This window comes from Colletotrichum gloeosporioides, assembly GCF_011800055.1.
Source record: "Colletotrichum gloeosporioides strain Lc1 chromosome Unknown consensus_33, whole genome shotgun sequence".
NCBI classification, from domain to species: domain Eukaryota; kingdom Fungi; phylum Ascomycota; class Sordariomycetes; order Glomerellales; family Glomerellaceae; genus Colletotrichum; species Colletotrichum gloeosporioides.
Window position 1 is genome coordinate 160,478 of NW_025544678.1, and position 27,818 is coordinate 188,295.

The 27,818-nt window shown below is 55.7% G+C and overlaps 7 protein-coding genes across 7 annotated transcripts; 2 read left to right on the forward strand and 5 right to left on the reverse strand.

Annotated features, from left to right (window-relative positions):
• Positions 1–1,263: 1,263 nt before the first annotated feature.
• On the reverse strand, positions 1,264–2,313 carry GCG54_00000088 (uncharacterized protein; the record flags this gene model as incomplete). The annotated part of the gene is made up of 4 exons (XM_045400231.1): positions 1,264–1,297; positions 1,351–1,579; positions 1,633–2,063; positions 2,123–2,313. The coding sequence occupies 4 exons, from the start codon at positions 2,311–2,313 to the stop codon at positions 1,264–1,266; spliced, it is 885 nt and encodes a 294-aa protein (XP_045265881.1).
• Positions 2,314–3,682: 1,369 nt separating this feature from the next.
• GCG54_00000089 (Protein bem46) lies at positions 3,683–4,938 on the reverse strand (the record flags this gene model as incomplete). The annotated part of the gene is made up of 2 exons (XM_045400232.1): positions 3,683–4,383; positions 4,458–4,938. The coding sequence occupies 2 exons, from the start codon at positions 4,936–4,938 to the stop codon at positions 3,683–3,685; spliced, it is 1,182 nt and encodes a 393-aa protein (XP_045265882.1).
• A 1,406-nt stretch (positions 4,939–6,344) lies between these two features.
• On the forward strand, positions 6,345–7,648 carry GCG54_00000090 (Protein phosphatase 1 regulatory subunit SDS22; the record flags this gene model as incomplete). The annotated part of the gene is made up of 2 exons (XM_045400233.1): positions 6,345–7,572; positions 7,632–7,648. 2 exons carry the CDS (start codon positions 6,345–6,347, stop codon positions 7,646–7,648), a joined length of 1,245 nt encoding a protein of 414 aa, XP_045265883.1.
• Positions 7,649–8,141: 493 nt separating this feature from the next.
• Positions 8,142–9,649, reverse strand: GCG54_00000091 (NAD(P)H-dependent D-xylose reductase XYR1; the record flags this gene model as incomplete). Its single annotated transcript, XM_045400234.1, has 3 exons — positions 8,142–8,177; positions 8,231–9,021; positions 9,505–9,649. 3 exons carry the CDS (start codon positions 9,647–9,649, stop codon positions 8,142–8,144), a joined length of 972 nt encoding a protein of 323 aa, XP_045265884.1.
• Positions 9,650–11,867: 2,218 nt separating this feature from the next.
• On the forward strand, positions 11,868–14,975 carry GCG54_00000092 (uncharacterized protein; the record flags this gene model as incomplete). Its single annotated transcript, XM_045400235.1, has 9 exons — positions 11,868–12,378; positions 12,476–12,700; positions 12,759–12,911; positions 12,964–13,007; positions 13,057–13,118; positions 13,178–13,232; positions 13,282–13,416; positions 13,473–13,538; positions 13,692–14,975. 9 exons carry the CDS (start codon positions 11,868–11,870, stop codon positions 14,973–14,975), a joined length of 2,535 nt encoding a protein of 844 aa, XP_045265885.1.
• A 315-nt stretch (positions 14,976–15,290) lies between these two features.
• GCG54_00000093 (uncharacterized protein) lies at positions 15,291–16,565 on the reverse strand (the record flags this gene model as incomplete). The annotated part of the gene is made up of 2 exons (XM_045400236.1): positions 15,291–15,942; positions 16,015–16,565. 2 exons carry the CDS (start codon positions 16,563–16,565, stop codon positions 15,291–15,293), a joined length of 1,203 nt encoding a protein of 400 aa, XP_045265886.1.
• Positions 16,566–18,421: 1,856 nt separating this feature from the next.
• GCG54_00000094 (Peroxisomal long-chain fatty acid import protein 2) lies at positions 18,422–21,038 on the reverse strand (the record flags this gene model as incomplete). The annotated part of the gene is made up of 4 exons (XM_045400237.1): positions 18,422–18,750; positions 18,803–19,256; positions 19,303–20,358; positions 20,409–21,038. 4 exons carry the CDS (start codon positions 21,036–21,038, stop codon positions 18,422–18,424), a joined length of 2,469 nt encoding a protein of 822 aa, XP_045265887.1.
• Between the last annotated feature and the right edge of the window lie 6,780 nt (positions 21,039–27,818).

A 27,818-nucleotide genomic window follows, 5' to 3' on the forward strand; every position in this document is an offset into this window, starting at 1 on the left:
CCACTCGGCGTAATACCCATCCATCTCCGCCGTGACTAACGTCTCACCAAAAAGTCCAACCGAGCCAAGGATGTTTAAAGTGCTTGCATCCGTTAGCGGCCGGTCACCCAAAGTGGGGCCGGTCCCCTTCCGTGACACTGACTATCACATTCCCCCCCAAAAAGCGTGGTGTGTATGGTGGTAGTATCAGACATATGACTCACACATAAGTCTAGGCGGGTTTGACAAAATACGCCGACTGTGGCAGCCTTCTAGCAGAAACGCGGCGGACGCTAGGAAAGTGGTGCGGCAGGCCAGGAACCGGGGGTGGGTGTGTTTGGTTCCCCGAAGACTGACCGGGGCGAGGTAGTCAGGGGGTATATGTGGGTGTGTGGGTGGGTTGGTGTTGGTTTGCCGTCGTTTAGAGAAGGGAGGGCCGCTGCCTTGGGCATTCACGCTCGTTCACGGGAGGGGTATGGGGGCCGGAACCGAGGTTTTGGGTCGATCTGCTTCGATGTGTGCAATTGCCGAGAAAAGGGGGCTGAGACTGAGACTATGGCATAGAGTGTAATTCTGACTTGAATGCCTCTTGGGAATAGCTTCAAAATCAGGATTGAATCGTGGATACGCAGGGCACTTCAAGATAGCAGAGAAAGCCACATCAACTCCTGTTTGATTACGACGTGAAGCGAGTGTGAAGAATGGTAATTTTACAAGTAATTCGTTCTCGCAGAAAACGCAGTCTGACCTCAACTCTTTCGCCCTTCTTTTTCGTTCTAATGATGACGGATAAAACTCGTACCCGGCTCTTTCAAAAAATACAGCCTGTACGAGGGCTGTCTGCCAGGATCTCAACATAACCACCAACGCTACCCCAATAATGTGTGTTGCCAGAGTCTCTTCTTCTATGAGAGGGTCCTCGACCTCTGGAGAGACGGTATTGATAATTGTACAAGGGTTTCTCGTGAGAATGTAAATCAAAAGAAAAGGCATGGCAACAAATGAGAAGGATGGAAAAAAATAAATGTCCGTCCAGCAACGCCGTAACCAATCCTTTCCTTTCGGGATTTCAAACGCCACTTTTGTTTATGTTGTTTTGCTATTTGTTCAAATCAAAAAGGTTCGTCGATCCATGCGAAACAGAAAGAAAAGAAGATATGAAGACAAGGTTGCGTAAGAACGTGAAGTCATTAGGTATGAGGCGGGTATTGGTAAACCTTGGGTGAGGTGGAGATGAGACAAAAGATGGGAAGATGAGATGAGATGGGATGACTAGAATGTGGTTTAACGGCCACTGCGGGGAGTGCGAGGAGTGTTTCTGGTTAGCATGTTAGCGACAGCCAACGTTGAACATTGATCAGGACGACTCACGCAGTCGAGATGTCATCAACGTGGTTGCACAGCGCCACGAAGAGATCAAAGAACAGCTGGGTGCCGCCGTTGTACATCTCCAGCTGCATCGTACCGCTGCGCTTGAAAGTGCTGCGGCTGCGGATGATCAGGGCAAGGTAGTGGGCTCGCAGTTTGGAGTCGCTGTCGGGGGTGTGGGCGTAGGCGTATCTGGCCGATGAGAGAATGGTGCTGCACTGGATGCCGGATTCTGTGGCGGTGGTTAGTATAGACATCTTAAAGGCCATTTCAAGAAGTACTCACGAAGACCCTGCTTCCTCAGAGACACACGCTTCAGCTCCTCGAGCCCGTACTTCTCAGCAGCACAGTAGATGACGGTATCCTTGAGCAAGTCGCCGTCGACACCGTGGTGGTAGACGGTCGACTCGATGCCCTTGCCGTCCTCAGAGAGCTGCTCAATCTCCCACGAGTTGCGTCTCTTGTTGTGCACCAGTCGCGGATAGTAGTCGCCCTTGTAAAGGTATTCGAGAACCGACGAGAAGATCTCAGGTTCTTCGTCGGGCAGAGCGATGCGCCTGGCAGGTGCTGAGGAGGACGAGGGCGAGCCGTCGATGAAGTTACCTCCTCGGAGGGCGGCCTGGAAGAAGGGGGATGCGCAGAGGACGTCTTCGTGGGCGGCGAAGAGACGCTGTTCGGTGCCGACGACGAGTGTCACGATCGCGGAGGTAAGGTTGCTGTTGGTGCATAGTGTTAGCAGACTATACAGAGCACATGAATCACGGCCGAAACTTACTTGCTCATTTCGGTGTCATGAGTGCTTGATGAAGTGGCCGTGTTGGGCCGTCTGGTCGCACGGGAGTCGCGGCGTTTTGACACGCCGCTGGTCTTGCTGAATGATGAAGTTGACTTGTTTGACTTGTGGCCCTTGGAGAAGCTGGTCCTGTGGCTTTGCGAGGGGGGCTGTTCATAGCGTCTGGCGAACATCGTGCTGGTGAATGACCGACCGGTCGGGCTTGCGGAGCGACAATGGTAGGTATTGAATTAAAAGAGCGGAAATCAACTGAACTAAAAAGCGATCGGAAAAAGAGGAAATGGTTCAAAAGATGGGTGAAAAATGGTTGTCGTGATTGATTGACTTGAGAGAGATTGCTGACCTACCTAAGGCGCCCGTGAGAGAGAGGAGAGAGAGGCGAGAATTTTTGGGTAGAAACGGGGCTCACGAATCTATATATACAGCCTGATAACATCCCAGCACGGTCCCCTACATCTCTCCCCCGAGGCCTTGCTGCTTTTTGCGAGGACTGAGGCGACTGGTGATGGGGGAGGTCATTGGACGCGTTTCCCACCCCTGCACACGCGTCGGTGGGTTCTCCACTCCTCACGTATGAAATGCGAGATCACATGACCAGACTTAGGGGGGTTTTGCGTGCGCCGGGCTGGCTGCCTCCAGTTTTCACGCCGGATATGGGCACTGGCGGGCAGTGCGAACCGGGCGGATGCTAGTAGCAAGCCATTCCGCAGGGATGAGGTGGTGCAACTGCACACCAAGCGAGTCAGAGAGCCCGGTTTGGTACAGCGTGCCAATCTTAGGGGGTTGGGGTCCTCAACTCCGGCGGCGAGGTAGCCTCACAGCACCTTGCATGCACAAGAGTACCTCTGGACGCGAGCACAGGACTGCCGACGCCGTGAAGATGCTCGACGAAGCTGCCTGGAAAGATCCACGTAAAGGCAGCGAGAGAGTGTCAGTGCTCTGCCATCCTGCCTATCACCAAGCTGGAAGAAGAAACGTATGCTTTGCCCCCTGCCTGAACTGTGTTACACGGAAGGCAAATTCGTCGTCTACCAGATGCCGAGGTGATTGTCCCCTGTTACGGGTCAATTCGTCTTCAAACATTTCTTCGGAAGACACAAAACGGGTCATTTGTCCTTTGTCACTGAGAGTCGAGGTTGAGAAGAGTTTTGGGTACGGAACCGTGCGCCGCCCATGGGTCTGAACCTAGAAGCTGTGACGAACCTTTGCACGCCATAGGCCGGGCTCGATCTTTGCCAGCCCGCCCGGATGTGACCCGGGATTCCGGAAGATGTCGTAGACGTAAATTGACATACTCCTGACTATCCGTATCACGAATTCACGACAATTCTCTTCAAAATTTATACGTCGGGGGATTCGGGAACGGTCCCAGCCCCGAGACACCCCGGAGGAGTCAAGAGACAGGCGAAATCCGAAGTCATGGTAAGAAATCGAGGGTCTTGCCCAATTTCAATGACACATGGTTCCGTTGTGATCATCAATATCGCGATGTTGTCACAACGTCTGGTGTGCCTAGTACTTCACTTGATGTCATGCTAGCAATCAGATTTTAGCCGCGACCTGCTCAATGGCGTCCGCGACTGCTTGACGACCCTCCAGTCTAATGACGGCATCGTTGTGGAAAGCACCACGAACCGTCTTCTTCTTAACCGGTAGCCCGAACTCCTCGCAGCGCCGGACCAGCCTCGCACCGTGGTCCGCCGGCACTAGCTCATCCCTCTCAGCTTCCACTATAGTAACACAAGGCTTGTCCTGGCCCGAACTGACCCGATGGTTCTTGGCAATCCCCGCGATGTTGGCCAAGCTATCCAGATGGTTGCGCAAGAACGGCCACAGGTGACGATACGGTACCCATTTCTGGGGATACAGCTCACCCAACATGTCCCGTACGGACGTGAACGGCGTCTCCAGGATCAACGACCTTAGCCGCAACGTGGGCGGGAACCCCTCCCACGCTGCGAGGTTCGTGGCTACCCCGGAGCCGATGCTCTGACCCCAGATCACCAGCTCTAGTGGCTGCTGCTGCCTGTGCCCGACGTTATCCTCGTGCATCTGCCCAACCCAGCGCAGAGCCGCTTGCGCATCCAGGTTGATGCCCTTCTCAGAGGGGCGGCCTCTCGACCTCCAGTAACCGCGGTAGCTCAGGCACACCATTGTATATCGCGCGGGCCGCTTGCTGCGCTGCAGCGTCCGCAGGACCCATGATAGGTCCGGCAGTCGTGGGGGAATGGACGATGCGTTTCCTAATCGCAATCGTGGTGAGCCTTTGATGCTTATTGCTAACCGCCAGCGGAGGACAGCAGGGGATGGGGCGGACCCTGAAAGTAGAGGACGTAGATGGACGGCACCGCGAGGGGCTCCGTGGGCGACGTGGTCTTCTCGTCGCCAGTGGATGTCACCGAGGCCACGCATAGTGCCAGATCCGTCCCATCGGCGGCCTGGACCCTTTTCTCCTCCCAACGCACACCCCAGCACTGTTTCTCGTAGTCCTCGATCCGCTCGCGGCGCGCGGTGGGCGGCAGTCCTGGCATGTAAATGATCTTATTCTGGAAGACGACCATCATAAAACACTTCCACGTCCATAAGGCGAGAAGAAGACCGGTGAAGTACAGAGGGGGCAAGAGGAACGCATCATGCAATTGCCTCTTCTGGGTGGTGACGCCGAGGCGCGACAGCGGCGGCAGCGGTAGACTACCCGTCAGAGACGTGGCTCGCCATGGTGAGGTGACGAGAGGTGCGTGCGAACGACGAGTACGGCGCAGGAGATGCCCAATCGAGGAGGGGCGGATGGCATGCATCACAACCGTTTGCGAGACATGGAGGCGTGTGTCGGGCCGTGGTGTGGTGGTGGTTGTGTCGCCGGACCCTGAGAATGGAAGGATGGAAGATCGTTCTGAGTGCAGCGCGGCGGCAGCAAGTTGCGGCAGCAGTTCAATTGGGGCCGGGTAATTCGCAAATCAGGGTCCGTCGCGGACTGAGGGTCAGGACATGGCGCGCATGTGTTCAAAGACGACTGGACTCGTCCAATGTGGTCGGCATGCAGCCCGTTCCGTCCAGAGACAATAGGCGAGACAATGCGGGCAGCAACGAAGGCGGCTCGAGGTATGAGGCCCGTAGGATTCCAGCCCAATTTGAGGCAGGTAGACAAGATGCTTTCGTCGACTGCACCTCTTCATTTTTCCCCCTTCCTCCGAGGAGGTTTACAGGGAAACATGGGAAAGTGCCAAAACCCGACATGATGGTGAGATGAGACAGCGCTGAACCACTGTGACGGCACCCACCGTCTTTCGTTGCAGGGGCCATTCGAGCGACAATGGGCTTCCATTGAGCCAGCATGGAAGGCGGCTGCATCTCTATGTCCCTCTGTGATGGCCGGGTGACCTGCCCGACCCCGCAGTGCCCGCCGTCGCCTGAAGACGCTTCCATTCAAATGACAAACCGCTGATGATACCTGCCTGCCTGCGAATAGGTAATAGGTAGTAAGGTACTGCTGGGCTCCCATTCCGCGGCGTGATTCTCGCAGGACGAGACCCATTGGGACGTCATACTCTAGCGCCAAACGTCCCTCGTGGATCTGGAACCATTCCGCCAACCAGCGGTCCCCAAACCTTGCCAGTGCAGTGTATTCTGGGCTGTCTCTTCGGAAGGTACCTGGTGCTGGTGGCCTGTGACGCTGCGCCAGTCCCACCAGCCATCCCATCCCCGTCCAGTCACTTATCACCTCATAATCTGCGGGCAGTTTACAGTGCGTTCACTCAGTCACTCGCAGTTGTACCACCACATGCATGTGTTGTTCCCCTCTCCAGGCCCGCGGGCATAATAAATAAATCAGACAGACCCAGGACCGGGCTGACAGTCAAACCGACGCCAGATCAAGATTTCCCATCCTTATCCCAGCATGCGACACGGAATCCTGATTCTGCACGTCCTGTAAACAACATAACCCCTCCATCTCGAACGGCTTCCCGACCTCCATATTTCTTCACCACCACCCCTCTTCATCCAACCGAACTCCCGTCTCCAACCCCCGCTTAAACCGCCGCGAACTGCGCTGAGAAATCATCATCACCGCTAGTCCTTCCTTACTCTTCCCCGCCATTTTCGAAAACCGACCAACTTCGAGACCCGCACAGGAGCGACGCTGAAAACCACACAACCACCAATTCTACAACCCATCCGCGACGAGACGAGCGCAATCCACACCATGCCCGGCTCCGTCGACCCCAAAACCCCTACCGAGCACTCGCCGAGGCAGTCGCCGCGCATCGAGCTCCCGGAAGAAGAAGGCTCCCCGCGCCACGATGGCCAGGCCAGCCCCGGCATGAGGAATAGCAAAGGATGGGACGGCAAGCTCAGAGTACAGCGGACTGCCGTCCTCGCGAACCCGGAGGTGCTCTCAGACCCGGAGTCTGACGACGAGAACGTTGTCCCCGGCGAGGAACTCCCCGCGGATGAAGGCAAGTTTGCTGATGCCCTCACTCCCGCATGTGGAGCCGCAAAAAAAAGTTGTGAAGAAACGTTCAAGAGGCTAACTCGTCATTCCCCTCCCACAGACCTCCTCGACGGCGAAGACCTAGACACTGACGAGCTCATCGTCTCCCACGCCCGCGTCGCCTCCATTCCTGCCCTCCGCCTCGAGCGCTTCACAAAAGTAGTCCGCCTGTGCCTCCGCCAGAACAGTATCCAAGACATTGACGGCCTCTCCGCCCTCGCCCCGACGCTCGAGGACCTCGACTTCTACGACAACCTCATCTCCCACATCCGCGGCCTCGAGGACCTCACCAACCTCACCAGCCTCGACCTCAGCTTCAACAAGATCAAGCACATCAAGCGCGTCAACCACCTCACCAAGCTCAAGGAGCTCTTCCTCGTCGCCAACAAGGTCGGCACCATTGAGAACCTCGACGGCCTTGTCAACCTCACCAGCCTCGAGCTCGGCTCCAACCGCATCCGTGTCCTTCAGAACCTTGACTCCCTCAAGAACCTCGAGGAGCTGTGGGTCGCAAAGAACAAGATCACAGAGCTCACCGGCCTCGGCGGCCTGCCCAACCTCAGGCTCCTCAGCATCCAGTCCAACCGCATCCGAGACCTCTCGCCCCTCAAGGACGTGCCCAGCCTCGAGGAGCTGTACATCTCCCACAACGCCCTCACCTCCCTCGAGGGCATCGAGCAGAACGAGAAGCTGCGCGTTCTCGACATCTCCAACAACGCCGTCGCGAGCGTCAAGGGCCTCAAGCCGCTCAAGAACCTCGAGGAGTTTTGGGCCAGCTACAACCAGATCTCCGACTTTAACGAGGTCGAGAAGGAGCTGAAGGACAAGGAGCACCTGACGACGGTCTACTTTGAGGGCAACCCGTTGCAACTCAGGGGACCGGCCGTGTACCGCAACAAAGTCCGCCTGGCGCTACCCCAATTATCCCAGATCGACGCAAGTAAGTGTACAATCACAGGTTGAGTGGTCGAAACCAAGATTGCTAACCAATTTTCGCAGCCTTTGTCCGGACATAGCAGCTTGATTCACTCTGTAGCATGAATTTACGAGGCCGGCATGGCGTTACAACGGCGTTTGGTTAGATCCTCGGGGCGGTTGGGCAGATGAACATATCGGGATCTTTTTTCTTCACTCGAGATACCTCTTTACCGAGCGCTCTCTCTTGACCATTATGTTTGCTGAGCATGGAAGGGAGCATTTTCAAGGACGGGCGGGCGGCTATTCTGACATTGGCGAAAACACGCTGCAGCATGCTGTACAAACGGGAGCAACAGACTGTCTTGGTCACGGCTTTGGTTGTATTGTAACGGCAGATCACAGTCATGCCGAAGGGAAACGGCTATCTAGATACAATCGACGCACAGTGCGTGGTTCGACAAACACCCGATATGGTTCCCTTGCACACCGCCAGTTGTGGACTACTAACATGCCACTTTGATAGGCAGGTGCTGATGATATTGCAGGTACGTATTATTAGTTTGGATCGACAATGCATCATATGCAGACCGCTTAACCGAAGATCCAGAGCTTCTCAGTGGGGAAGTACTACTAAGTGTTAAATTCTGCCTTGAAGTCGAAAAACATTCAGGGAAGCTTACGTTTGCGGGCTGGTTGAAGCGAGTCTTGCGGTCCAGGCTGCTGATCTTGTCAATCTCGGACTGCTCGAGATCGAAGCTGGTGCAGTCGAGGTTCTGAGCGAGGATCTCCTTGCGGCTAGTCTTGGGAATGACAGCAAGGCCACGCTGGGTGGCCCAGCGGAGGAGGACCTGAGAGTTGGTCTTGCCGTGCTTCTTGGCAATCTCAGAGACGGTGGGCTCCTCGAACAGAGGAACAAAGTCGGTGGCGTGCTCCATGTTGAACTCCTTGAAGGAGGCAGGGCCGAAGGAAGAGTAGGCGGTAACGGCGATACCCTCGTTGGCAGCTAGCTTGATGAGGTCGGGCTGGACGAGGTAGGGGTGGTGCTCGATCTGGAGGGTGGCGGGGGGGATCTTGGCGTAGCGGAGGAGGTCGTAGAGGAGCTGTCCCTGGAAGTTGGAGACACCGATGCTCTTGGAGAGGCCGCTGGCAACGAGGCTCTCCATGGCAGTCCAGGTCTCCTGGATAGAGGCCTTGGAGGGGCGGATCTCGGACTTGCCGTCGTAGTGCCAGCCGGGAGGGTATCTGACGGAGGGGTCGACGTACTCGAGGGCGACGGGGAAGTGGATGAGGTAGAGGTCGAAGTAGTCGATGCCCCAGTCGGCAAGCTGCTTGCGGACGATGGGCTCTACGCGGTCGCCATCGTGGAAGGTGTTCCAGAGCTTGGAAACGAGGAAGAGCTCCTCACGCTTGACGATGCCCTCCTTGATGGCGCGGGCAACACCCTGGCCGCACTCGACTTCGTTGCCATAGTCTAGAGAAGAAGCGCCGTTAGGATCAAGATTGTGTGCACACTTGGAGTCGGATGCGTGTGATGTAGGCCCGAAATTTGGTTCATGTGATTGATGTCGGGGAAGACGGGGGCGAGCCCCGAGTGTAAGTGAGTGGTGACAGGGCAGGGGTATGAAATAGGCTGGGGTGCAGGGATGTTGCGGAGAGCTTTCCGGCGGAATTGCGCTGATGGGAAAATCGGCGCCTGCAGAAATGCGCACCGATCATTTTTGGTGGGGTGAAGGAGGGGTAACTCAGGCTTCCAGAAATCATGAGGGGATCCAGCAGACCACCACCACCACGGGCCATTAACTGCGGGCGACATGTTTTTCGACACGCTTTCTTGCTCTTAGGCCTTCTCCCGCGATCGTACCATTTCTGGCTGCGTCGTCGTGGCGGCGATTGAGCATCTGCTCCCCTCCCTGTGTCCTGGATCGCAACGAAGAGACTGGTGTTGTTTACTTACCACAGGCGCCGTCGAAGAGACGGTAACCGGCCTTGATGGCCTCGTAGACGGTGTCGGCGGCGATGGCGTTGTCGACCTTCCACAGACCGAAGCCCACCTGGGGCATCTCAAAGCCGCTGTTAAGCTTGATGTTGGGGACAGCCATTGTGACGTCTGGTTGTCGTTCTGATTGGGAGAAAGGAAGATGGTGCCAGAAGGAGAATGGGGGTATCAAGAGGCACACGAAAAGACTTGGGAGGGAAGAGGAGAGAGACAGGCAGCATTTGGGATGGAGAGGAGGCAAAGCAAGTAGTATTTATAACAGGTACACACATACGTCAGGTGCCTTGGGTCTGTGGTTGCCAGGCAGATTGACCAGATGGACACGAGGCAAGAGTGGTCTGGCTCGGATTGTAGGTACGGCAGAGCATGGTGACTATAGATACACCTCCCTCTGACATCCCCTGCATCGACAAATCGTACCTTTCCCCAACCAGTCTCCAGATTCAAACAGCCTATGGTTCCGTCACCGTACAGCACTGGCGGCTCATTAAACGCATGAGAGGCTGGCGGGGGAAGGCACCGATAGGAAAAAGTCGACACACAGATGGTTTGCCCCCAGGCCGAGCCAACCAGCCAGGGGTGGCCGCTGGAGAGAGGGTTCAGGCGGCTGCCGGACCCGGTCTGCGACGCGGCGATACTTTGGGGAAGCGATTGGCATGGATAAATATCAATAGGCAAAGATAATGCACCGGACCTTTAGCAGAGGCGGCCAGCTCGGAGTGGAGAGAGGCGTGAGATGACTGAGATGGGGTGGCCGCTGCACGACGCAACGCGCCCATTTGTGCGTTTAAATCAGCCTGAGCCCTTGAGGGGACCGTGAAGAAGACCCGAACTTGGGGTAAATTTGGAGTTCAAGCTTCCCGTCGCCTCGTTGTCGCTGGAACCCTGTGAAGTTTCGCGGGAAGCCAAGAGGAAGCAACGGTAACCCAAACTCGCATGGTTGTCATTCAACTCTGATGCTGGCGGCTTTGGTGGGCTGCCACTGGCTGTCTTACACCACCGCACTCTTGCCGCGAAGGGCCTTGTGCACCCCCTCCAAGCGCGATGCGGACCTGCCAGTTCAAAGTTGGCTTGTCAATTAAGGCCGTGGGAAACACCGCGTGGGGTAGCCGCTTTTGCACAGGGCTTTCCGTGAGACATTGATGCTTGTATCATCTGTCGCGGAGTGTCCTTGATCGAAGTTGCCTCACATTTTCCAACGGTACCCGCTCTGCTGGTCTGGCCCTCTAGAGGTGCTCTCTCTGTCAATCGCTGTTTCTCTCCAGGCCCCGCTGGAAAGGTGCTTTTGTGGAGAATGATTTCGCCGAGACCCGATTAAATGGCATTTAGCCTAAATACCACCCGGCGCGGCTAATTGGCTTCTTTTCTCCATCACCAACGCTTCTCTGCAGAATTGTGCCCATTGAGACTCAACTGTCAATGTGCTTCCCAACTGTTGCTCGACTATCACGCGGCGCTAGTTAACGTCGTAGACCGTTGCAGACGATAAGACCCTTTTGTTCTGACCAACAGCCATGCACGCCAGATTTTGGGATCAAAATCACAGGCTGAAGTCGGCCGGACTAGCGAAGCGCAGCCACGCCGCTGCCAACGCGGAATATCGCACTTCCCATCGCCTCTCATGCATCGCGGCGCATTTGCCGGAGCGATTGGTATCCACGTGCGCGGGCGCGTGGGGTGTCGACGGAGCTGGCCCCATTGGCATTTCATCCGGGTGGGCCTGGCTTCGCCGCGCCCTGACTACACACCCTACTTGTTTTCTTCAGTCTACTTGTTCTAACGAAAGAGACGCCAAGCGGCGATGACTGCAGTTCGACAAGTCAACAACTTCCAGCCAAATATATCTTTGAAACTAAATCGCGATTTCTTTCGTATCGAACAAGAATGCTCCCTTTATGCAACTCGGACTTGAGTTGAGGTGTCATTGTCCAGCCTCCGGATTTGGAAAACAACCGGCCAGCAGCAAAGGCTTCGAGGCAACTTGGAAGGAATGAAGGCCACAATGGATGGTTCAAAGGCTGCGATGATTGATCATTCCAAGTGGACAATGATATTGGGGTTTTGTATCCTCGATCCATAAAGAATGTCTTCGACAAAAACAATAGCCTTTGTATACTCACTCTCAAAATGTCTCCTTTGTACGGCTTCCTTCGAGTTGAATTGGCAGCTATACAACGTTGTATATATATCATATTGTCCAGTCTCACATCAGAATGAATACCAAAATCCAACATCCACTCAATAATACAATCAGCTCACACACCTTTTCTGTTTTACATTGACTCCATCGACAAATTTCATCGCACTCTCAGACAACCAACATGGCCAACTACCAAGGAAACCCAATGGCGGGCAACAATATGGCTGGCCCAGCACTCCAAGCCCCAGCACCTCAAGCCCTAGCACCCCAAGCACCGGATTCGAAAGAGAGAAATAGGCAGATGGTAATGCATAGAACCCGGCTGGAAGCTGCCCGAATCAGGGGAGACCTCATGGTAAAGGCGCAAGATGGCAGCACCATCGTAGCGCAGCCTTTGGGTCAGTTCAATCCAATGCACACAGTCAGGAGCCCGTACGCCGGAAGACAATACATGGACGACATCCACCAGCAGATAGCGCAACAACAGTATGGCCCCGACGGAAACCGAATGGCCAAGGGCTACGGCATCACCCTCAAGAGAATCTTGGCCGCTGGCGGCTTCGGCATCGCTGCTCTTGTCGAGCACAGAGGCAACCGCAATGTGAGGACGGATTGCGTGATGAAGATTGAAAAGACCCGCCCTTTCGCCTCGTATGACTCGATCAAGCTGGAGCAGAAGGCTCTCAACGCAAGTTTGCCCCAAACGTCATCAGATATCCTTTGCTAACTCGTTGCTCTAGAAATTCAAGGGGGCCAAGCACATTGTCCAAATCCTTGACTTTACGAAAGAAATCAACGACAAGAGAGACGCCGAAAACGAGGGTAAGAGACCATATATGCCCAGATCGAGTACAGAGGCTCGGGACAAAAATTGGGACATCAAGATCCAGCGGGAGCGCAGCTTCATCTTGATGGAGTATGCCAACGGGAAGAGCCTTCATACATGGCTGAACAAGTCCAGTCGATCTGGAAGACCTTGGCCCAATAAGGCTCTTTGGCTTTTGTTCAAGTGCCGTAAGTTGAGCCCCGGACTTTGACACATATTTCTGATATACTGACATGAACCACGCAGTCATCAAGGGGCTTATTGGAATTGGATACCCCCCAAAGGAGAACTACCAACGGGATCACCCTGACTGGGATCCCAACAATCCCATCGAAGAGTACATCCCCGGCACCAAGAAGCCCCAGCAAACTGTTCATTTTGATCTGGACCCCAAGAACAGTAAGCGTGCCATGAATCACTTTGTGAATAGTATTGCTAACTTTGTGTACAGTCCTAGTGAGCTTAGAGCCCCACGGCCCTATGCCGCTCTTCAAGGTAATGTCACAACTTGTCACAAACTGATTACAAGCTAACGCCAATCCAGATCTCGGACTTTGGCTGTGCCAAGTTCTTTGACGAAGCTAATCAAAAGCCGGATGAATTCACGTAAGTTTTGCCTTCATTCAAAGTGCTCACCTTTGCTGACATGAGTTTTCTTTTCTTAGAGAGGAAATATTCTGGAGATCTCGCTCGCTAGGAAAGCCGGGCTACCACACGCCAGTGAGTAAACATACACAAACAACATTCGTGGACATACTGACCTTTTTAGGAACAATTTCATAGGTCTTGGGACTCACTCCGGCCCTTCAACGACGGCGGATCCAACATGTTCCTCGAAGCCAATAAGCCATCAATTGCTGGTAACTACGGTATGCCCTGCAACATCTACCAGGTTGGAGTCATCGTGAGTATCAACCCCTGAGCATCTACTTTTTGATCACGGCTAACTTGGTGATAAAGATGTGGTGTGCCATTACAGGGGCAAAATTCCAAGATCCCGTCGTCGGGTGGAAATTCGGCGGAGAAGTGACGTACGGAAGCGCCCTCGGAGACCCAAGATTCAGTCACATCGACGGAAACCTTCGAAAGACCGTCTCGATGTGTCTGGTGGAAGATCCCGCGGCCCGGCCGACTCTGATCCACCTCGATGGAATCATTGATTTTCGATTGCAGAATCAGAGTGGCCTGGAGTCGGACGACCACGTCGTGAGATGGGCCAACCAGTTCTTCAGCAGCCCGCGCGTCCCTGGTGACGGCCCGCCGCCGCAGCCGCAGCCGCCCCACACGAAGAACGGAGAGGAGTATGACACCGATGACGAGGAGGAGGAGCCCGTCCGCACAGGTGATAAGAGGAAGCGGACCGGCAAGGATGGCAACCCCCAGCAGCGGGGTACCGTCTTGCGCCTCAAGACCGTCCACAACCCGGCCCCGGGAACGATCCAGCAAGGCGGTCAGCAGCAGCAGCAGCAGCAGATGACTCTGAACCAGATTCAAACAGGCACCGTGTATCCCATGCCACAGAGACAAGAAGGGTTCGACTTCGTCCGCGATAGACAGCGGCCGCCGCCCCAGCAGATGATCATCGACGCCTTCCGCGACGTCGAGCTATATGACGCGACACCCATCGAGAAGAAGGATCCTCCCCAGACCTTCAGACGCATGCGCTATCCTCGGAGTTGTGGGCAAGGGCCAGTACCAACGCCGTCGGTACTACAGCAACAAGTGCCACTACAGCAGCCGGGAGGCCAACAACCAGGAGGACAAGGACATCAGCGGGGCCCGAGTCTCAACCCGGCCGCAGCAACTTTCCAGCCAAACGGACAATTCGCGAACCCTCCCAACGGTTTGCCTGTTCAGGGCCAGCCCCAGCAGCAATGGCAAACTCCCAACCCGAACCCTCCCCCCGTTTTCATTCCCCCTCCAGGATTGCCTCTTCCCATCCCTGGGCTTCCTGTCCCCCCTCCAGGGCTGCCTCTTCCTCCACAGTGGCAACCCTACGTGAACCCCTTTCCAGCTCCAATGCCGCAGCAGCAGCCACAACGACCATGGCAACCCATGAACCCGAACCATAACTTCAACCAGAGCAACCACCAGTTTCAACCCCAGCAACCCCAGCCACCGCACTGGAGACCCAACAACAGCAACACAGACGCCTTCGCTCCTCTGCCTCATCAGCAGCAGCAACCCGGTCGGTATCTGACCCCCTTCCCTCCCGTACAAGCACCGCCGCAGCACTGGATGCCCGGCCAGAGAAAAGGGTTAGTACCGCCGATCCCCAAAACTGACAACGAACCAGGGCAGCAACAGCAGCCCCCCCAAGATGAGAAGAGCTATCGTCAGAAATTGATTGAGCAGCACAGCTACGATCCGTACCCCGATGTCGCCTCTGATGATTTGGAGATGCATCTTGGTCCGTTTGAAGACTTAGTAGTACCCTTCTCTGGTGGTGGTCAGAGCAAATAGGAGCTTCGGCTGGCCCGAGCTATGTTTAATGAGGGACGGTGTTGAACGGCTGATTTACAGGTTTACAATATACCATGGTAGAATTCTGGTTTAGATATGGGGTTTAGAGGAGTTTTAGGATAGACGGACTATAATGCCACAAAGTCATGTCATAGAATTATTCATTCCACATACGATTCAATTTCCAAACATGATGTTGTGTTCAAACGAAGGGTATCTTTGAGATCTCGTGCTATGCTAATGCTTTATCCGTCCCTACCGGCCCAGTCCATGTCCAACTCCATATACACACACATTTATAAGATCACAACTTTTTCAGGCCCCCAATCCAAAGTTGGCATACCGACACTCGCACTGCCCCTCACCCGCCGCCACACTGACCGCGTTCCCGTCAGAGTCCTTACACTCCGGCCCGCCGCCGCTCTTAATCTGCGTAATCTCAATCTGCCCGGGCCAATTGGCCCACTTGCTCCCGTCCGACACGGCCGTCACGTTCCCGTCCGCCGCAGCCGACCCGGCGCCGACGCTGCTATTCTTCCGCGTCCACAGCGTCGCGCTGAACGCCGTGTCGGCGTACACGCACGTCGCGGCCTTGTTATCCGCCGCGATGGCCTCGGCAGGGACGACGCTCTTTGCGAGAGTAAAGTTGAAGACGAGGCGCTCGTTGTACGAGTTGCCGTCGAAGAGGGCCATGCTGAGGTTCGCGAACTGCGGGGAGAAGGGGTTCGCGGACGAGGAGATCTGGTAGGTGTACGAGTTCCTGGGGGTGATGGTCCAGTAGTACGTGGCGAGAGAGCCGTTCGCGGAGCCCGAGGTGAGGGACTGGTTGTACGTCTCGTAGGGGAAGCAGCGCCACGTCGCCGGGTTGGAGGTGCAGTTTGTGGCCACGTCTGCGAGGGCCGTGTTGAAGGCGAAGGAGCCTGCTGGGAAGATGTTTGGGACGGTTGTGTTTGCTGGCGTGATCGCGCTGAGGGGTGGGGAAAATGGTTTGTTAGCTTCTTTGGTGTAAGTGAGAATGAGCAAGGGGGGTGGGGGTTACGTTTGTTTGCGCGAGGAGATGGTAAGCCCTGCGGCCAAACCGACCACGAGGCCGATGATTATGACGAGCAGGACGACCATGTACCATCTCCGCCTCCTCAGTTCCTTTGCCTTTAAAAACTTTTCGTCCCTGTTTTCTATCGGTCCCATGGGGGTTGTGATGGGGAGGAGCTGCGAGCGGCCCTTGTACGTGCTCCGGGGCGTCGAGGCCCCAGAGTTGGGCCCGCTGCCGCCGGCGATGCTGCTGCCGGCCGAGGAGCCGCCGGAGAGGAGGCTCCTCGTGCTGACGGTGCTCCGGGAGCTTTCGCGAGAGGAGCTGCGCGAGTAGGCGGGCGGCGGGACGGTCGGGTACGGGTATGGATGGAACGGGTGTGCGATCTTCTGAGGGCGGCCGTACAGTTTCGGTTTTGTGCTGCGGGAGGGAGGCGGAGGTGGGAGGGCTGCCTGGGACGGGTGCGTGACGGCGGGGAGGGAGTCGTCTTCTGCTATCACGGGCATGCGGCCTGCCAGCATCATTGCTGTGCGGACCGAGGTGGAGGGAGACTTGGGCATGTTTGTGCCTGGTGTTTCCGCCTCTGTGACTTAAGTTTTTGGTGTAATCAAGTGAGATTGTACAACCCGGGGTGTGATATCGGGGCTCTTTTTTGTTATATTGTGCCAAGTGATGGTCGGGATGTGAGATTGCAATGTCGTCAGTCCTTATTATGCGTGTGTATGTGGCTGTTGGCATCCGCTAGGATTGAAAAAGCATGTGCCTCGATGAAGACCCCGGAGAGATTTGAGCCGCAATAGATGGGGGATAGGATGTGGAATCCCAATCTCTCGAAGTGTAACGATCTGACTGTGTAAGAGAACGTTTGCGGCTCTCTGGACCGTGGTTCTGGGATTTGCAAGGGGGAGAGCGGGTTCTAAGTTGATCAAAGACACTGATCGACGATCGAAGGACCTGATATATCAAGGCAAGGGACAAAAGGGAATCGGGTTCTACGGGGTAAGTCTGAACGCCGCGCGTGTGTAGAGACAGCAACGGATGATTTTCTGACTTTCCATTCAAGCAAGCGTTCGCGACTCAGCTTGGAGCCCCCGAGGGAAAGTAGGACAAAGGAAGAATGGCGTGTTGGATTTGGGGGCAAAGATCGACAACCTGGGAGCCGGGCCTGGTAAGGACAAAGGAACGAACGGGTGGGGAGGAGGAGGAGCAAAGAAAGGGCCTCGTTTCAGAGATCTCTTGGGGACTGATACGTGATTACTGGGGGACCAGCTGCTGTCCGAACCATGTTGGCCGGCCGCAGTGAGAGCCGCATTAGGAATGCCGCCGAGGATCGAGCTATCTCTTCTAGAACTTTGAGGTATGGTGGGAAGCGGTCGGTGTGCTGTGCCCTGTCTGGAGGCTGAGTTCAAGATGCGGGACAGGGCAGGGCAGGGACTCGGCGTCGTCGACGTTCAGCTGAGCCTGGCGCTTGCCAGCTCTAGATTCCAAGACTTCCTCTGTGGCCAGGACATACGTGAGAGGTGCGTTGTCGCCCGCCACGGGAAGAGCTTCCTTCCGAGCAGGGGTCCAGCTGGCACTCTGCAGCGGGGAGGTCGAACACAATTCCCCATTTGGCGGCTCCCAAGATATGTCGCTGTCACCTTGGACAGGGTCATCTAAAACCTGCTATCGCGGGACCCGGCACTACCACGAGGCTTGCAGGGAATGATTGAGTCCGCATAGATATGCGAGGCCGGTTCTCTGTCGACTGTTAAGGTAACAGGCCAGCGGGCAAACCGTCAGAAACCAGGACGGCGAATTGAACAAGGGAAAAGAAGCTCGACGTCGGAATGGAACCCCACAAGTTGGCCCAGCAAATAGTCTGAGCGATAGTGGCAGTCTAGTCAAAGCCCTCATTGGTTGATGATGCTGATAGTCAGACATGGCTAACTACTTCCGGGAATGGATGACAGGGACGGACTAAGGAACGGCTGGATGGCGCGACGGCTTCGTAGTTGGGACAGTGGGGGGCAATGAACCTCTCCTCTAAAGTCATCCTCGGGAGTTGCATTTGTGGTTCTGCGTCTGAAAACTGAGGAAAGACCGGCACGGAGGTCTCCGAAGTTGGCAAAGACTCAGGGGCGAGGGGCGGACGCAGTGGAAGTGAGAATGTCGTGGGGGGAGGCCTTGGCGGTCATAGAAAGGCGTGCACCCGATATAATGATCTGCTTGGCGGGCGAGGAAAGTGCGGCGGAGGGGATATTTATGTTCAAATGTGTATTGGTGCTTAAGCCACTGACATCGCGGAATCTATCAACAGATTTCTGGAGTGATTGTCCTCTTCTACAATGTGATGATGCTGATCCTCCCTCTCCCATTCACACGCCGAATGTATCCTGTAGTTTTACAGCAGCAACGTTGAGCCAAATGTTCCACTTCACGCGTCACCTTCCTGGGCCACCTCCTTACCCTTACTCTTCATGCTGTCGCTCTCGCTCTCGGCGTATGATGGGGGATCCAAGGCATCGCCCCCAGCAACCCAGACCCGCGACAGCTCCTCCTCAATCTCTTGACGCCTTGCCTTCCACGTCTCCACCTGCTCAAGGCGCTCGCGGAGATCTTGCAGCTCCTTCTCGACCTGCATCTTCTCCCTCTCCGTTCCGATTCTCTCAAATTCCCACTCGTCACCGCGCTCACCCATGCCGAGGATGAGGTTGTAGGTGTGATACTTCTTGAGGGAGGCACGTGTAGAAATGGTGATGAGTGCTGTCCGCGTCGTTAACAACTACGGTCTTCGCGCTGCAGAGCTGTGACTTACTGATGCCCTTCTCCTTGCACATCTCGTAGAGGTATCCTTCAACATCCTGGGAAACGGCGCTGGTGCCCTCATCAACGATGGCGTACTGAGGTTCATGGTAAAGCATGCGAGCAAAACCCATTCTCTGCTTCTCGCCACCGCTCAGTACATCCTTCCACTCCTTGCGAGTATCCCAGCCGCCCTCGCGGTCAGGGAGGTATCCCAGGCGAGCTTCTTCCAGGATGCGCTTCAAGTCGTCCTCAGACTTTCGCTTCTCACGCATATCATGGTGGCCGTCAGGGTAGATGACTTGGTCACGGAGGGTACCAATGCTGAGATATGGCCTTTGTGGCAAGAACATGATGCCGTCTTGACCAATATCCTTGGGCCGACTAACCAATCCACGGTAGACGGGCCAAAGTCCGGCGAGCACACGGGCAATGGCCGTCTTGCCAACACCGTTGGAGCCGGAGATCTTGTTGTGTTAGGGTTGAACTGGCCTTTGGCGGGGCTCTACTTACCAAAAGATGCTCTCCTCTTCTCACCACCATGGACAACGACTCCATCAATTCCTCGCCGCCGTTGGGCCACAATGCTGGGGCAACAACAGGGACACCCTCCAAACGAACACCGTCGAATCCCTTCTGAATCGTACCTTGAACGTCAGAAAGGGAGTACAGCTCATTCTGTTGCCCGCGTAGATAGTACGCATTGGCATGGACTCGGTGAAGGGTGGAGATCAGAGTGTATACTCTGCTGGTGTAGCCAGCAAGTTCTGAAAGGTCCTTGATGGAGTACATCATTCTTCCACCGGCATCGGCCAGCGAAAGCATAAGACGCTTGTTGGTGATGAACTCCTTCATACGGCCACGCTCTCTGCTGCCCTTGGCAGCTGTCTCAGCCAACTCTGCGGCACCACCAAGACCACCCCAGGCGGGCAAGAAAACTGGGAGCGATGACAGCAGGTAGCCATACGCACTCCAACTGTACTTGAGGATAAAATCTTCGAGCATGTTGTAGCGGATCTTGAGCATGTAGATGCCCTCCATCCAGGTCTTGAGAGACTTGAACTCCCTGTTCAGGAACGTCTTCTCCATATCAGCACCACCGTAGAAGGCAATCTCTTCGGCGTTGGCAATAAGACGCGCATGCAGACTTCTAAAGTCTCCTTCCTTGCGACCCTCGACAGCCTTGAGCTTGCCAAAGGGCGGCGATAGACGACGCAGGATGCTTGCCGTCAAGAAGTAGTTGCTCAGCAGACCCGTCAAGGCTAGTGGTCCTAGGGACCTGAAGAGCTGATAATTGAAAACCATCAAATCGACAAACGGTTTGCCGAGCGACGAGTACAAGTTCGCGGCAGCGGCGCAGAAGAGGGTCAGATCTTGTGTGATGAATTGATCCGCGCCCTGTCCAACGCCACCATCCAAGTTGGACAGTTTGTAGTAGTTAAGACTGTCGTTCAAGTACAAATCGTGGATATACCGAGTAAGCCTGGTTCGGAAAGCGATAGACACCTTGGATTCGAGGAACTTGATCATCGCATTCGTGTAAGAGGCGAAACCGCCGAGACCGCACCACTGTGATTCCGATTAGCTACGAAGAAACATGGTATTTTCGAAGCGCTTACCTTGGCCAGTCCCCAGAGGAACTTCTTGCCGTGTCCCGCAACAAGATCTCTAACAATCTCACCATCAAGGCGGGCAACAACAAGCGACAAGTATGTCCGTAGCATCAGGAACACACCATGACTCACGAGCAGACCGGCCTCTTTACTTGACCATCTCGGAATCATGATGCTCATCAGACTCAGGAATTGGTGGAGGAAGGCCAGATTCAACCCAGGTTTGGTCTGCGCCGATGGGACAGTGCCATCGCCCAGGCCAGAAACACGCGGCGGGTTCAGGAACAACCTGCGATGCGCCTCAAAGGTTAAGGGCTTGGTGGTCTGGATGACAACTTTGGAGGTGCCGTCCTTGTAGGGAACGTATATTGTGCGAGAGCCGTCCTTGTTGTGCAGCCACGAATTCGTGCGGACAAGTTTACGGCCCTGCTCGCGCTCCTCACGCCGCCGCCTCCACCATCTCCTCCCACCAGCGGCGCTGAGGACAATAGAGGCGGCAAGGGCAAGGACGCCGAGCTGCCGAGTTGTGCGAGATGTGTTTTGGAGACGGGTGCGGATGAGGGTCGAGTACTTTTCGATAAAGGCGGCGATTGCCTCCTCTGCGGCCGACTGGCGAAGGGTCGATTGCTCGGCCATGGCGGCAGTGGATAGCGGCGGTACGGGATGGTTCGGTTGTTGTGAAGGGGATCGAGTCGCGCAGGCTCGCCGCGAATGGGAATTACGTTACGAATGCGCTGCCATCACAGGACGGAGTCGACGGGACGGAGTGCGGGTCGTTTGGTCTGCGGCCGTCGAGGTTGAAGCACGGCACGGGAGGAGGACACGATGCGACGCGATGCGATTGAAAGTGGTTTGTTGCTGTGTCCGTTTCGCCGGCGGAAATCTGCCAGCCTTGCAAAAAGAAGTGCGCTTTGCAAAGAGTCCGGCTAAGCACGTGGTCGCATTAGCAGCAGCCTGAGTCGTTAAGGTGTTTGGAGATGGACATGGCGGACGTTGGTTTGGGGGGCTTTGCTGGCTCGTGATCCATTACGACATGTGAATGCCGGGGACAGTGGAGTTCCGAGGCAGTGGCAGAGCGTGGAGGTACCTCTTCAACACCCGAACCGGTGGATAACTTGGGGAAAGCTGGTGCTGGGCTGGGGGACAAGGCGGTCGCAGACGGTGCTGCCCGCTGCTGTTGCTGGGCGCTCTCCACTGCATCGCATGTGAGTGGCTGGCTTTAGGCGGGAATGACGCTAATCCGCCAGGATTCGGGGAGGCCTGAACGAATGACATCCGGCAAACGACGGATGAGCTTTCCAGATGACAACCCCAGAATCGGATGTGGGGGAGCCAGTCACAGACAGCTACGGACAGTCACTCACGGGACGGTCACATGACGGAGCATGAGGCCAGGCATCTGGAGTGCTCTTAGACTTCTCGCGGGCCGGAAACACTGCCGCTCATTGGCGATTGGATGCTGAAACAGTTGACAGCTGTGACTCCGCGTATCGTAGCCGCGTCGCGATACTAGGCACTTGTCGGAAAGGCTGCACCACCTGTGACAAGATACCCAGGCGTCCGCTATGATGCTGGGTAGCAGTTTTCGTGATCGCTGGAATATGTTGAGGTTTCCTATGGAGCATACAGAATGACTGTGGTAGTCGGGTTTGTCCGTCGAGTCGCCTGGGAAGTTGGCCATGACGTTGGGAAGATGGGAGGGAAGATTGAATGCTTGTCAGTTTGACATCGTACATGTCAGTGTCGCCTCAAGGTAGCAACAACAACCGACAGTAAGGAGGCCTGAGAATACCATCGATTAATACTGGGGACTTGGTCCGGGGAAATGCAGACTGTCTTCTTTCTAGACTATAGCATCCCCGCGAGAAGGAACTAACAGTACCCCGAACTATTTTCGCCATTTGCAGAATCGTCCATCTCAAGATTCTGCGCCAGTACCAGTTAAGCTGGGCATCGAGCACGATACCAAGGATGGCCCATTACGCAGGCCAGGACATATCGACATTGGATAGCATGGCACGTGTCGATGCCAGACTTCGAATCAGGCTAGGCCTGGTTTTCACGAGGTTGGTTTTGAGCCGTGTTTGGCGAGAGGAACTTTTGAAACAGACGGAGAGCGGTGAAGCAAGTAGGTTGGACTAGCCGCCGCAAGACATAGACGGCGCAGTGGTACTGTGATATCGCGGCAGGGCTACCATTTTTGACTCGTTCATAGAGCAAGAACAGCATGGCATGGCATGCCAGAAATGGCTCACTAGACTTGACATCAGTCGTTCAACTCACCACACCGATCTCTACGAACGAAGCACCAGGAAGTTGACAGATGGTGGCCCCGGAAGTTGCGGGGATTGCGGGAGGCTCATTTGACGGCCCCTCCGCCCGGCCCCGGGGACGAGGTCGGATGTGTATCGATGGACGGACGATGGGGGGTCTCGGGCCATCAGATGTGATACAGCGGCACGCAGGAACCACGCCGTGCATTTGCATTGCTGAAAATGCTTACACAGCGTCTTTGGGAGGGCGTACGGACACGTCCACTCGTGAATTGTAGGGCAGACGATGATGGCAAGTCTGGACACAAATAGAACATGCAGGATTCTGGCTCCTCTCCACAAGGGATGGGCTACTTTCGACAGCCACCTACAATGTGTTCTTCGTCATTGATTTCTGTTGGTGTACTCCGCGCGTGTGTAAGTACAGGGAGAGAGACGCCGTTGAAAGAAGAAAGTGCTGTCCACGCGGGTACGTATTTTAGAAGGAGTTTCCGCTCACCCAGTCATGTTTGGTCCCGGCCGTCGTTTTGTTTCCATCCGAGATAGATGGAAGCTGGCCGGAAGAAACCCAAGCAACCAAGCAGCAAGGAAAAAGGACGGGATCCCCGCAAAAAAGCATTGCTCGCACGCACCGCGCCGGCACGGCAAGCACCCCCACCCACACACCACACCACACCACCGAGAACCACTAAGCTAAGCTTGCAGAGCAGCACACGCAGGAACCTCCGCCACCATGAGCCTCTTTTTCTTGTTTCCTTCTCGAGGACCACGGATGCTCTCACCGCAGCCCTGGGAAAGCCCGACATTTAACCTCGAACCTCTGACGCAGCGCTGGGGATTGGTCTGCCATCCAATGTCTCTGTATGCGGTACGCGCGGCGCGGGATATGCAGCCGGAAACGCCCTCAGTCGAGGTGCGTACGGATATCTGTCGAGTACGTACGTCAAAGCAGGCGCCCTGTGTGCCTGCGATCTAGACCGCTGGCGATGGACGACGGGGGTGCAGAGCTTGTGAGCACGGAGAAGTTAAGGAGAAAGAGAGAGTCTCGAGCTTCGAGCTTGATTTGGAGCTATCTCTCACACAGTGGACCCAGCCCCGAGCACAGCAACGAAAGGCGGCGCGCAAGCGGGCGAGCAATGGTCGTGATCTCTGGCAGGTCGCAGCGGGAGCGGAAATCGGAATCGGGTGAAGCTTCCCCTGGACCGTGGACGGCGGTATTGCCGCTTTTGCGGCTCATCCACTCCTGTTGCCCCCGTCCTCCCCCCAGTCACAGTGATGACTTGAGCCCCTTGGCGCACCAAAGTGCGGTGCCTGAGTGGGCGGCGGACAGTGGGCACCCCTTGCCCTCTGTGTCTTTCTCTCGCTCTGGGAAGCCCCCCTTCGTGATGCAGCGGAAGGGGGACAAGAATCTGGATTGAGTGTTGCTTGAGGTGCTGCCCAACCAGTGTGTGTGAGATCAGTCACTCAATCGGGCGGTAACATGGCCAATCAGGAAGGAGAGCTCAAGGGGTCTGGATCCCCACCGGCTGCGAGAGCTTCCCGTTCGTCTGTGGTTGGCTGCCGTCTCTTCTTCTCTTTCCCTCTCGGATTTGGAGATTTGCGAAGCAGCATGGGCATCGCATCTTTCTTGCTCTGCTGGGGGGTTTTGCTACTACTCGAGCTGCAGACGGCTTACTCGTGAACGATGCATTTTCCTCATGGCCCTGCCAACTCCTCCCCCTTGCGCGTGCTCGTGTTATCTGCACCTGTGTGTTTGGTGTAATTGAGCTACCTACCTGCAAGTCCACGAGAGTGAAGTGTTGTACCCGCGTGGATGGTGGTGGTTCCTCCGTGGCCTTGGCTGCCCCCTCCCCTAGCTAGCACGTTTTTAGTGGCGACGACTCCGGCGGGTCATAGACGAGTGGATGGAATCACTGGCCCAGAATCAGGGCGACAAGTCTGAGAGGGTACTCGGAGATGTGCAGCTAGCTGCATGTACTCCTGGGCGGATGCCCGCTGCCAGAGCTTAGTGCATGAGGATATTGCCAGTTGGAGTTTGCCTCATCCATGTCCGCTGCCTTGGTTTGTCTCGTACCAGATCGTGGTGAGATACCTGTGGTTGTGGTGCGCGCGTACGGGCAGCCGGAGGTATCTTGGGCTGCCTCACTCTCTGTTCTGTCTGGTTAGTTGGGTTGATTAGTCAAAACAGCTAGCTTTACCTCGCGCGCCAGCAAAAATCACTGAGGCTTCAACTTGAGTGCTCATGCAACCCCAATCACACCTCTGTCGGGCCTGCTACTGGCCCGTCGTCCTTACAACGGGGAGCAGAAGAGAAACAGCGAGACGGTAGAAAATTGCAGCGACTTCTAGGTCCCTGGGACAGAGACAGAGGCTAGGCTAGCGGATGGTGTCGCGGCGGCCGGGACGAGAGTTGGGACTGGACGGGGGACCCGGCGCGCATAAGGAGCTGCCGCCCGGCTGACCTTACCCTGTCTGGCCCGGCGTTAGACCAGACGCTCGCAAGCAGAGACGGCGGCGGCAGCATCCACTCGCACTTGCGAGCCTTACTCTGGTACTGTCCAAGGCTAATTACGGGCAACCCTTGGCGGCGCAAAGTCGCAGCGCGTGCCGGGCTTGTTGCTTACACCACCTCGGGCACTCTGGCGTGAGAGGGATCATGGCCTCTCGTCGTCGTTGCCGTCGTCGTCAGACAGGTCTCGTCAGAATGTCTCTGGCTACGACGGGTGGATCGTGTCGAGGAGGTACGGTTGAAGGTCTGAGAGTGTGGGTTTGTTGTTTTCTCTTGTTTGGAAATGCTCAGAAGGGCGTAATTTTATGGGGCGCCGATTTCTTTCTGGATGAAGAATCAGGACAATGTGTGTGCATGGCGCACCTTACTCGTCGTGGTCGAGGTTGAAATAACACGGAACTGGGATGCCGAGTTGGCTCTTTGACAAAGGGTCCGCATTCCCATTTCTGAAAGAGCCGCCTGGACATCTGTGCCATACAGATACTGTACCATGCCTGGCTAGGTAGATGGATGCCAAACTGATTGCAAGGCTCAGCGGATGGAAATCACCGACGTTTGTGATGCTATGCAGTAGAGGGCAAAAGATGATCGGTGCCAGTCAGTGCCAGTGCAGGTAAGGACCGTGAGGTAAGTACATACCAAGTGAGGTAGGCATGTCCCCGTCAATGGCCAATTTCAGGCTCTAGCTCCTGAGCCGCGAGCGAGCGACGAGCGAGTGGTGTGTGATGGGCCGGGATGGAACCTCTCTTGTGTTCCCACCATGGAGATTTCTGTAAGATGAGCTTGGCGGCGAGCCATGAGAAATGGGAGATGAGACACGGCGTCTGATGCGGCCAGATAGTCGTCTGGTCTCTGGCACAGTGTGCAGCTGTCAGGTGGTCGGTGCATCCGAGGGTGGGTCCCCACGGCCATGGCGATGGCGCACTGGTGCAGACGTCACTGTTTCCGCTGTCTTGGGTGTGGAAATTGTATTAACTGCATAGGCCGTGCACAAGACGGGCCGTGTGTCGTAGCGACAAACACAGTGCTCCCGCCTGTTCCCCTATCGTGCCCCATCTGCCAGCCCGGCTTCTGCTTAACCAGGAGGGGACGGGCTAATCTCACCGGGAAATCCACCCACACCCTCCAGCGTCGCTCCCAGTCCCAGTCCATCTCGTCGTCGTCCAGCACGACCTCTGGGGACCCAGATGGGAAGTGACAAGGGGCCTGCACCCCCAGCTTTTTCTTCGTTTTTTTCTCTCTGGTGTTTTTTTGCGCCTGTTGCATTTGTAGATTTCGTAGACACGGTCCGGTTCCTGGTCAAAGTACCCCCATCCAGCGTTGCTTTCAAAGGCAAATCATCTCGCTTGTGCTCTGATTTTCAGCCTCTGGTCTCTGATACGTCCACCAGACCGTCTGTCTGTCTGTCTGTCTCTGCCTCTCTCTGCACTTTCTCTCCTCGCTCGCTCGCGCGCTCTTTCTCCCACTCTCACTTCTTTTGCCCTTCCAATCCCTGGACCTTGGACCTGTCTTCCTCCTGCACCTGCAGCGCTTGCCGTGCCTCTGCTTCTGCTTCTGCTTCTACTTTCCCGTCTCGCCTCACACCCCTCCTCCCTCTCCCTCACCCCCAGGAAACCCATTGTCTTGCCTTCTTCCATTTTGCCTTGGTCTTAATGCTGCTGCAGCTTCTACTTTAGCACCTGCACCAGAAAGCGTGGCCTGGACTGCCTGGAACTGGAACTGGAACTGGAACTGGACTCGATCTGACTGACGACTTCTTCCTCCGTTGCGCGCTGCTTTGCTCAGCTTGCCTACTTTCCTGCCTGCCTTATTACCTTGCCTTGCCTTGTCTTGCTGCACGTCTATTGGACCACACCACCACCCACACCCCCCAAAAGCCCATCATCCATTCTAATCTCTTTTGGCACCGCTGCCGCCCATTCTTCCTCCACCCCCCGTCTTTCACTTTCAAAGCTCACGCTTCAACCCTTTCTCACCAAGTTCCCCTTCGGCTGGGTCTCGTTTCTTCTCTTCCCAATCCTCCATTCCTCGTTTTGCGAACACGGCGCTGTTCGTTCTCCCCGAATCGCCCAACTCCAACGCCTCGCCTCGCCATCCCATCCCCCCTTCAAGCTCCTCGAGCGGTATCCGATACCAACCTTTTCTTACCAAAGAATCACCACCTTCACTTTGCTACAGCGAACCTTAATTCTAGCCGCCTGCGTGCTGTTCCCTGCAACCACTCTCTACTTTCGCCCACTTTTCCCCCCCGTCTGATTCCAACTAGCATCAGCACCAAGTACCACCGCCATCCACCACGAACCACCCACAGCACCACCACCACCACTACTACCACCGCCGCCGCCTCTTCTCAGCGCACCGCAGCACACCTCCTTCAACCTCCAGAGTCTCCCCTCCAGGTCCTCTGTCCCCCGAACGAGCCTGGCTTGACCTGACTCCAACCTGCGGGACGGTACATCACTGAGCACAGGTTACCTGCTGGCTCCCCCAGCCACTTTGCCTCGCCCACTCAGTCATTCCATTGGCGCCGCTTCCTGCGCGACCGAGCCCAAACCATCTTCCATTCTCCGCGTTCGACCGACTACCTCCAAGGACGTCGCTTCGCCCTTCCTCCTCTTCCCCCATTCCATCCAT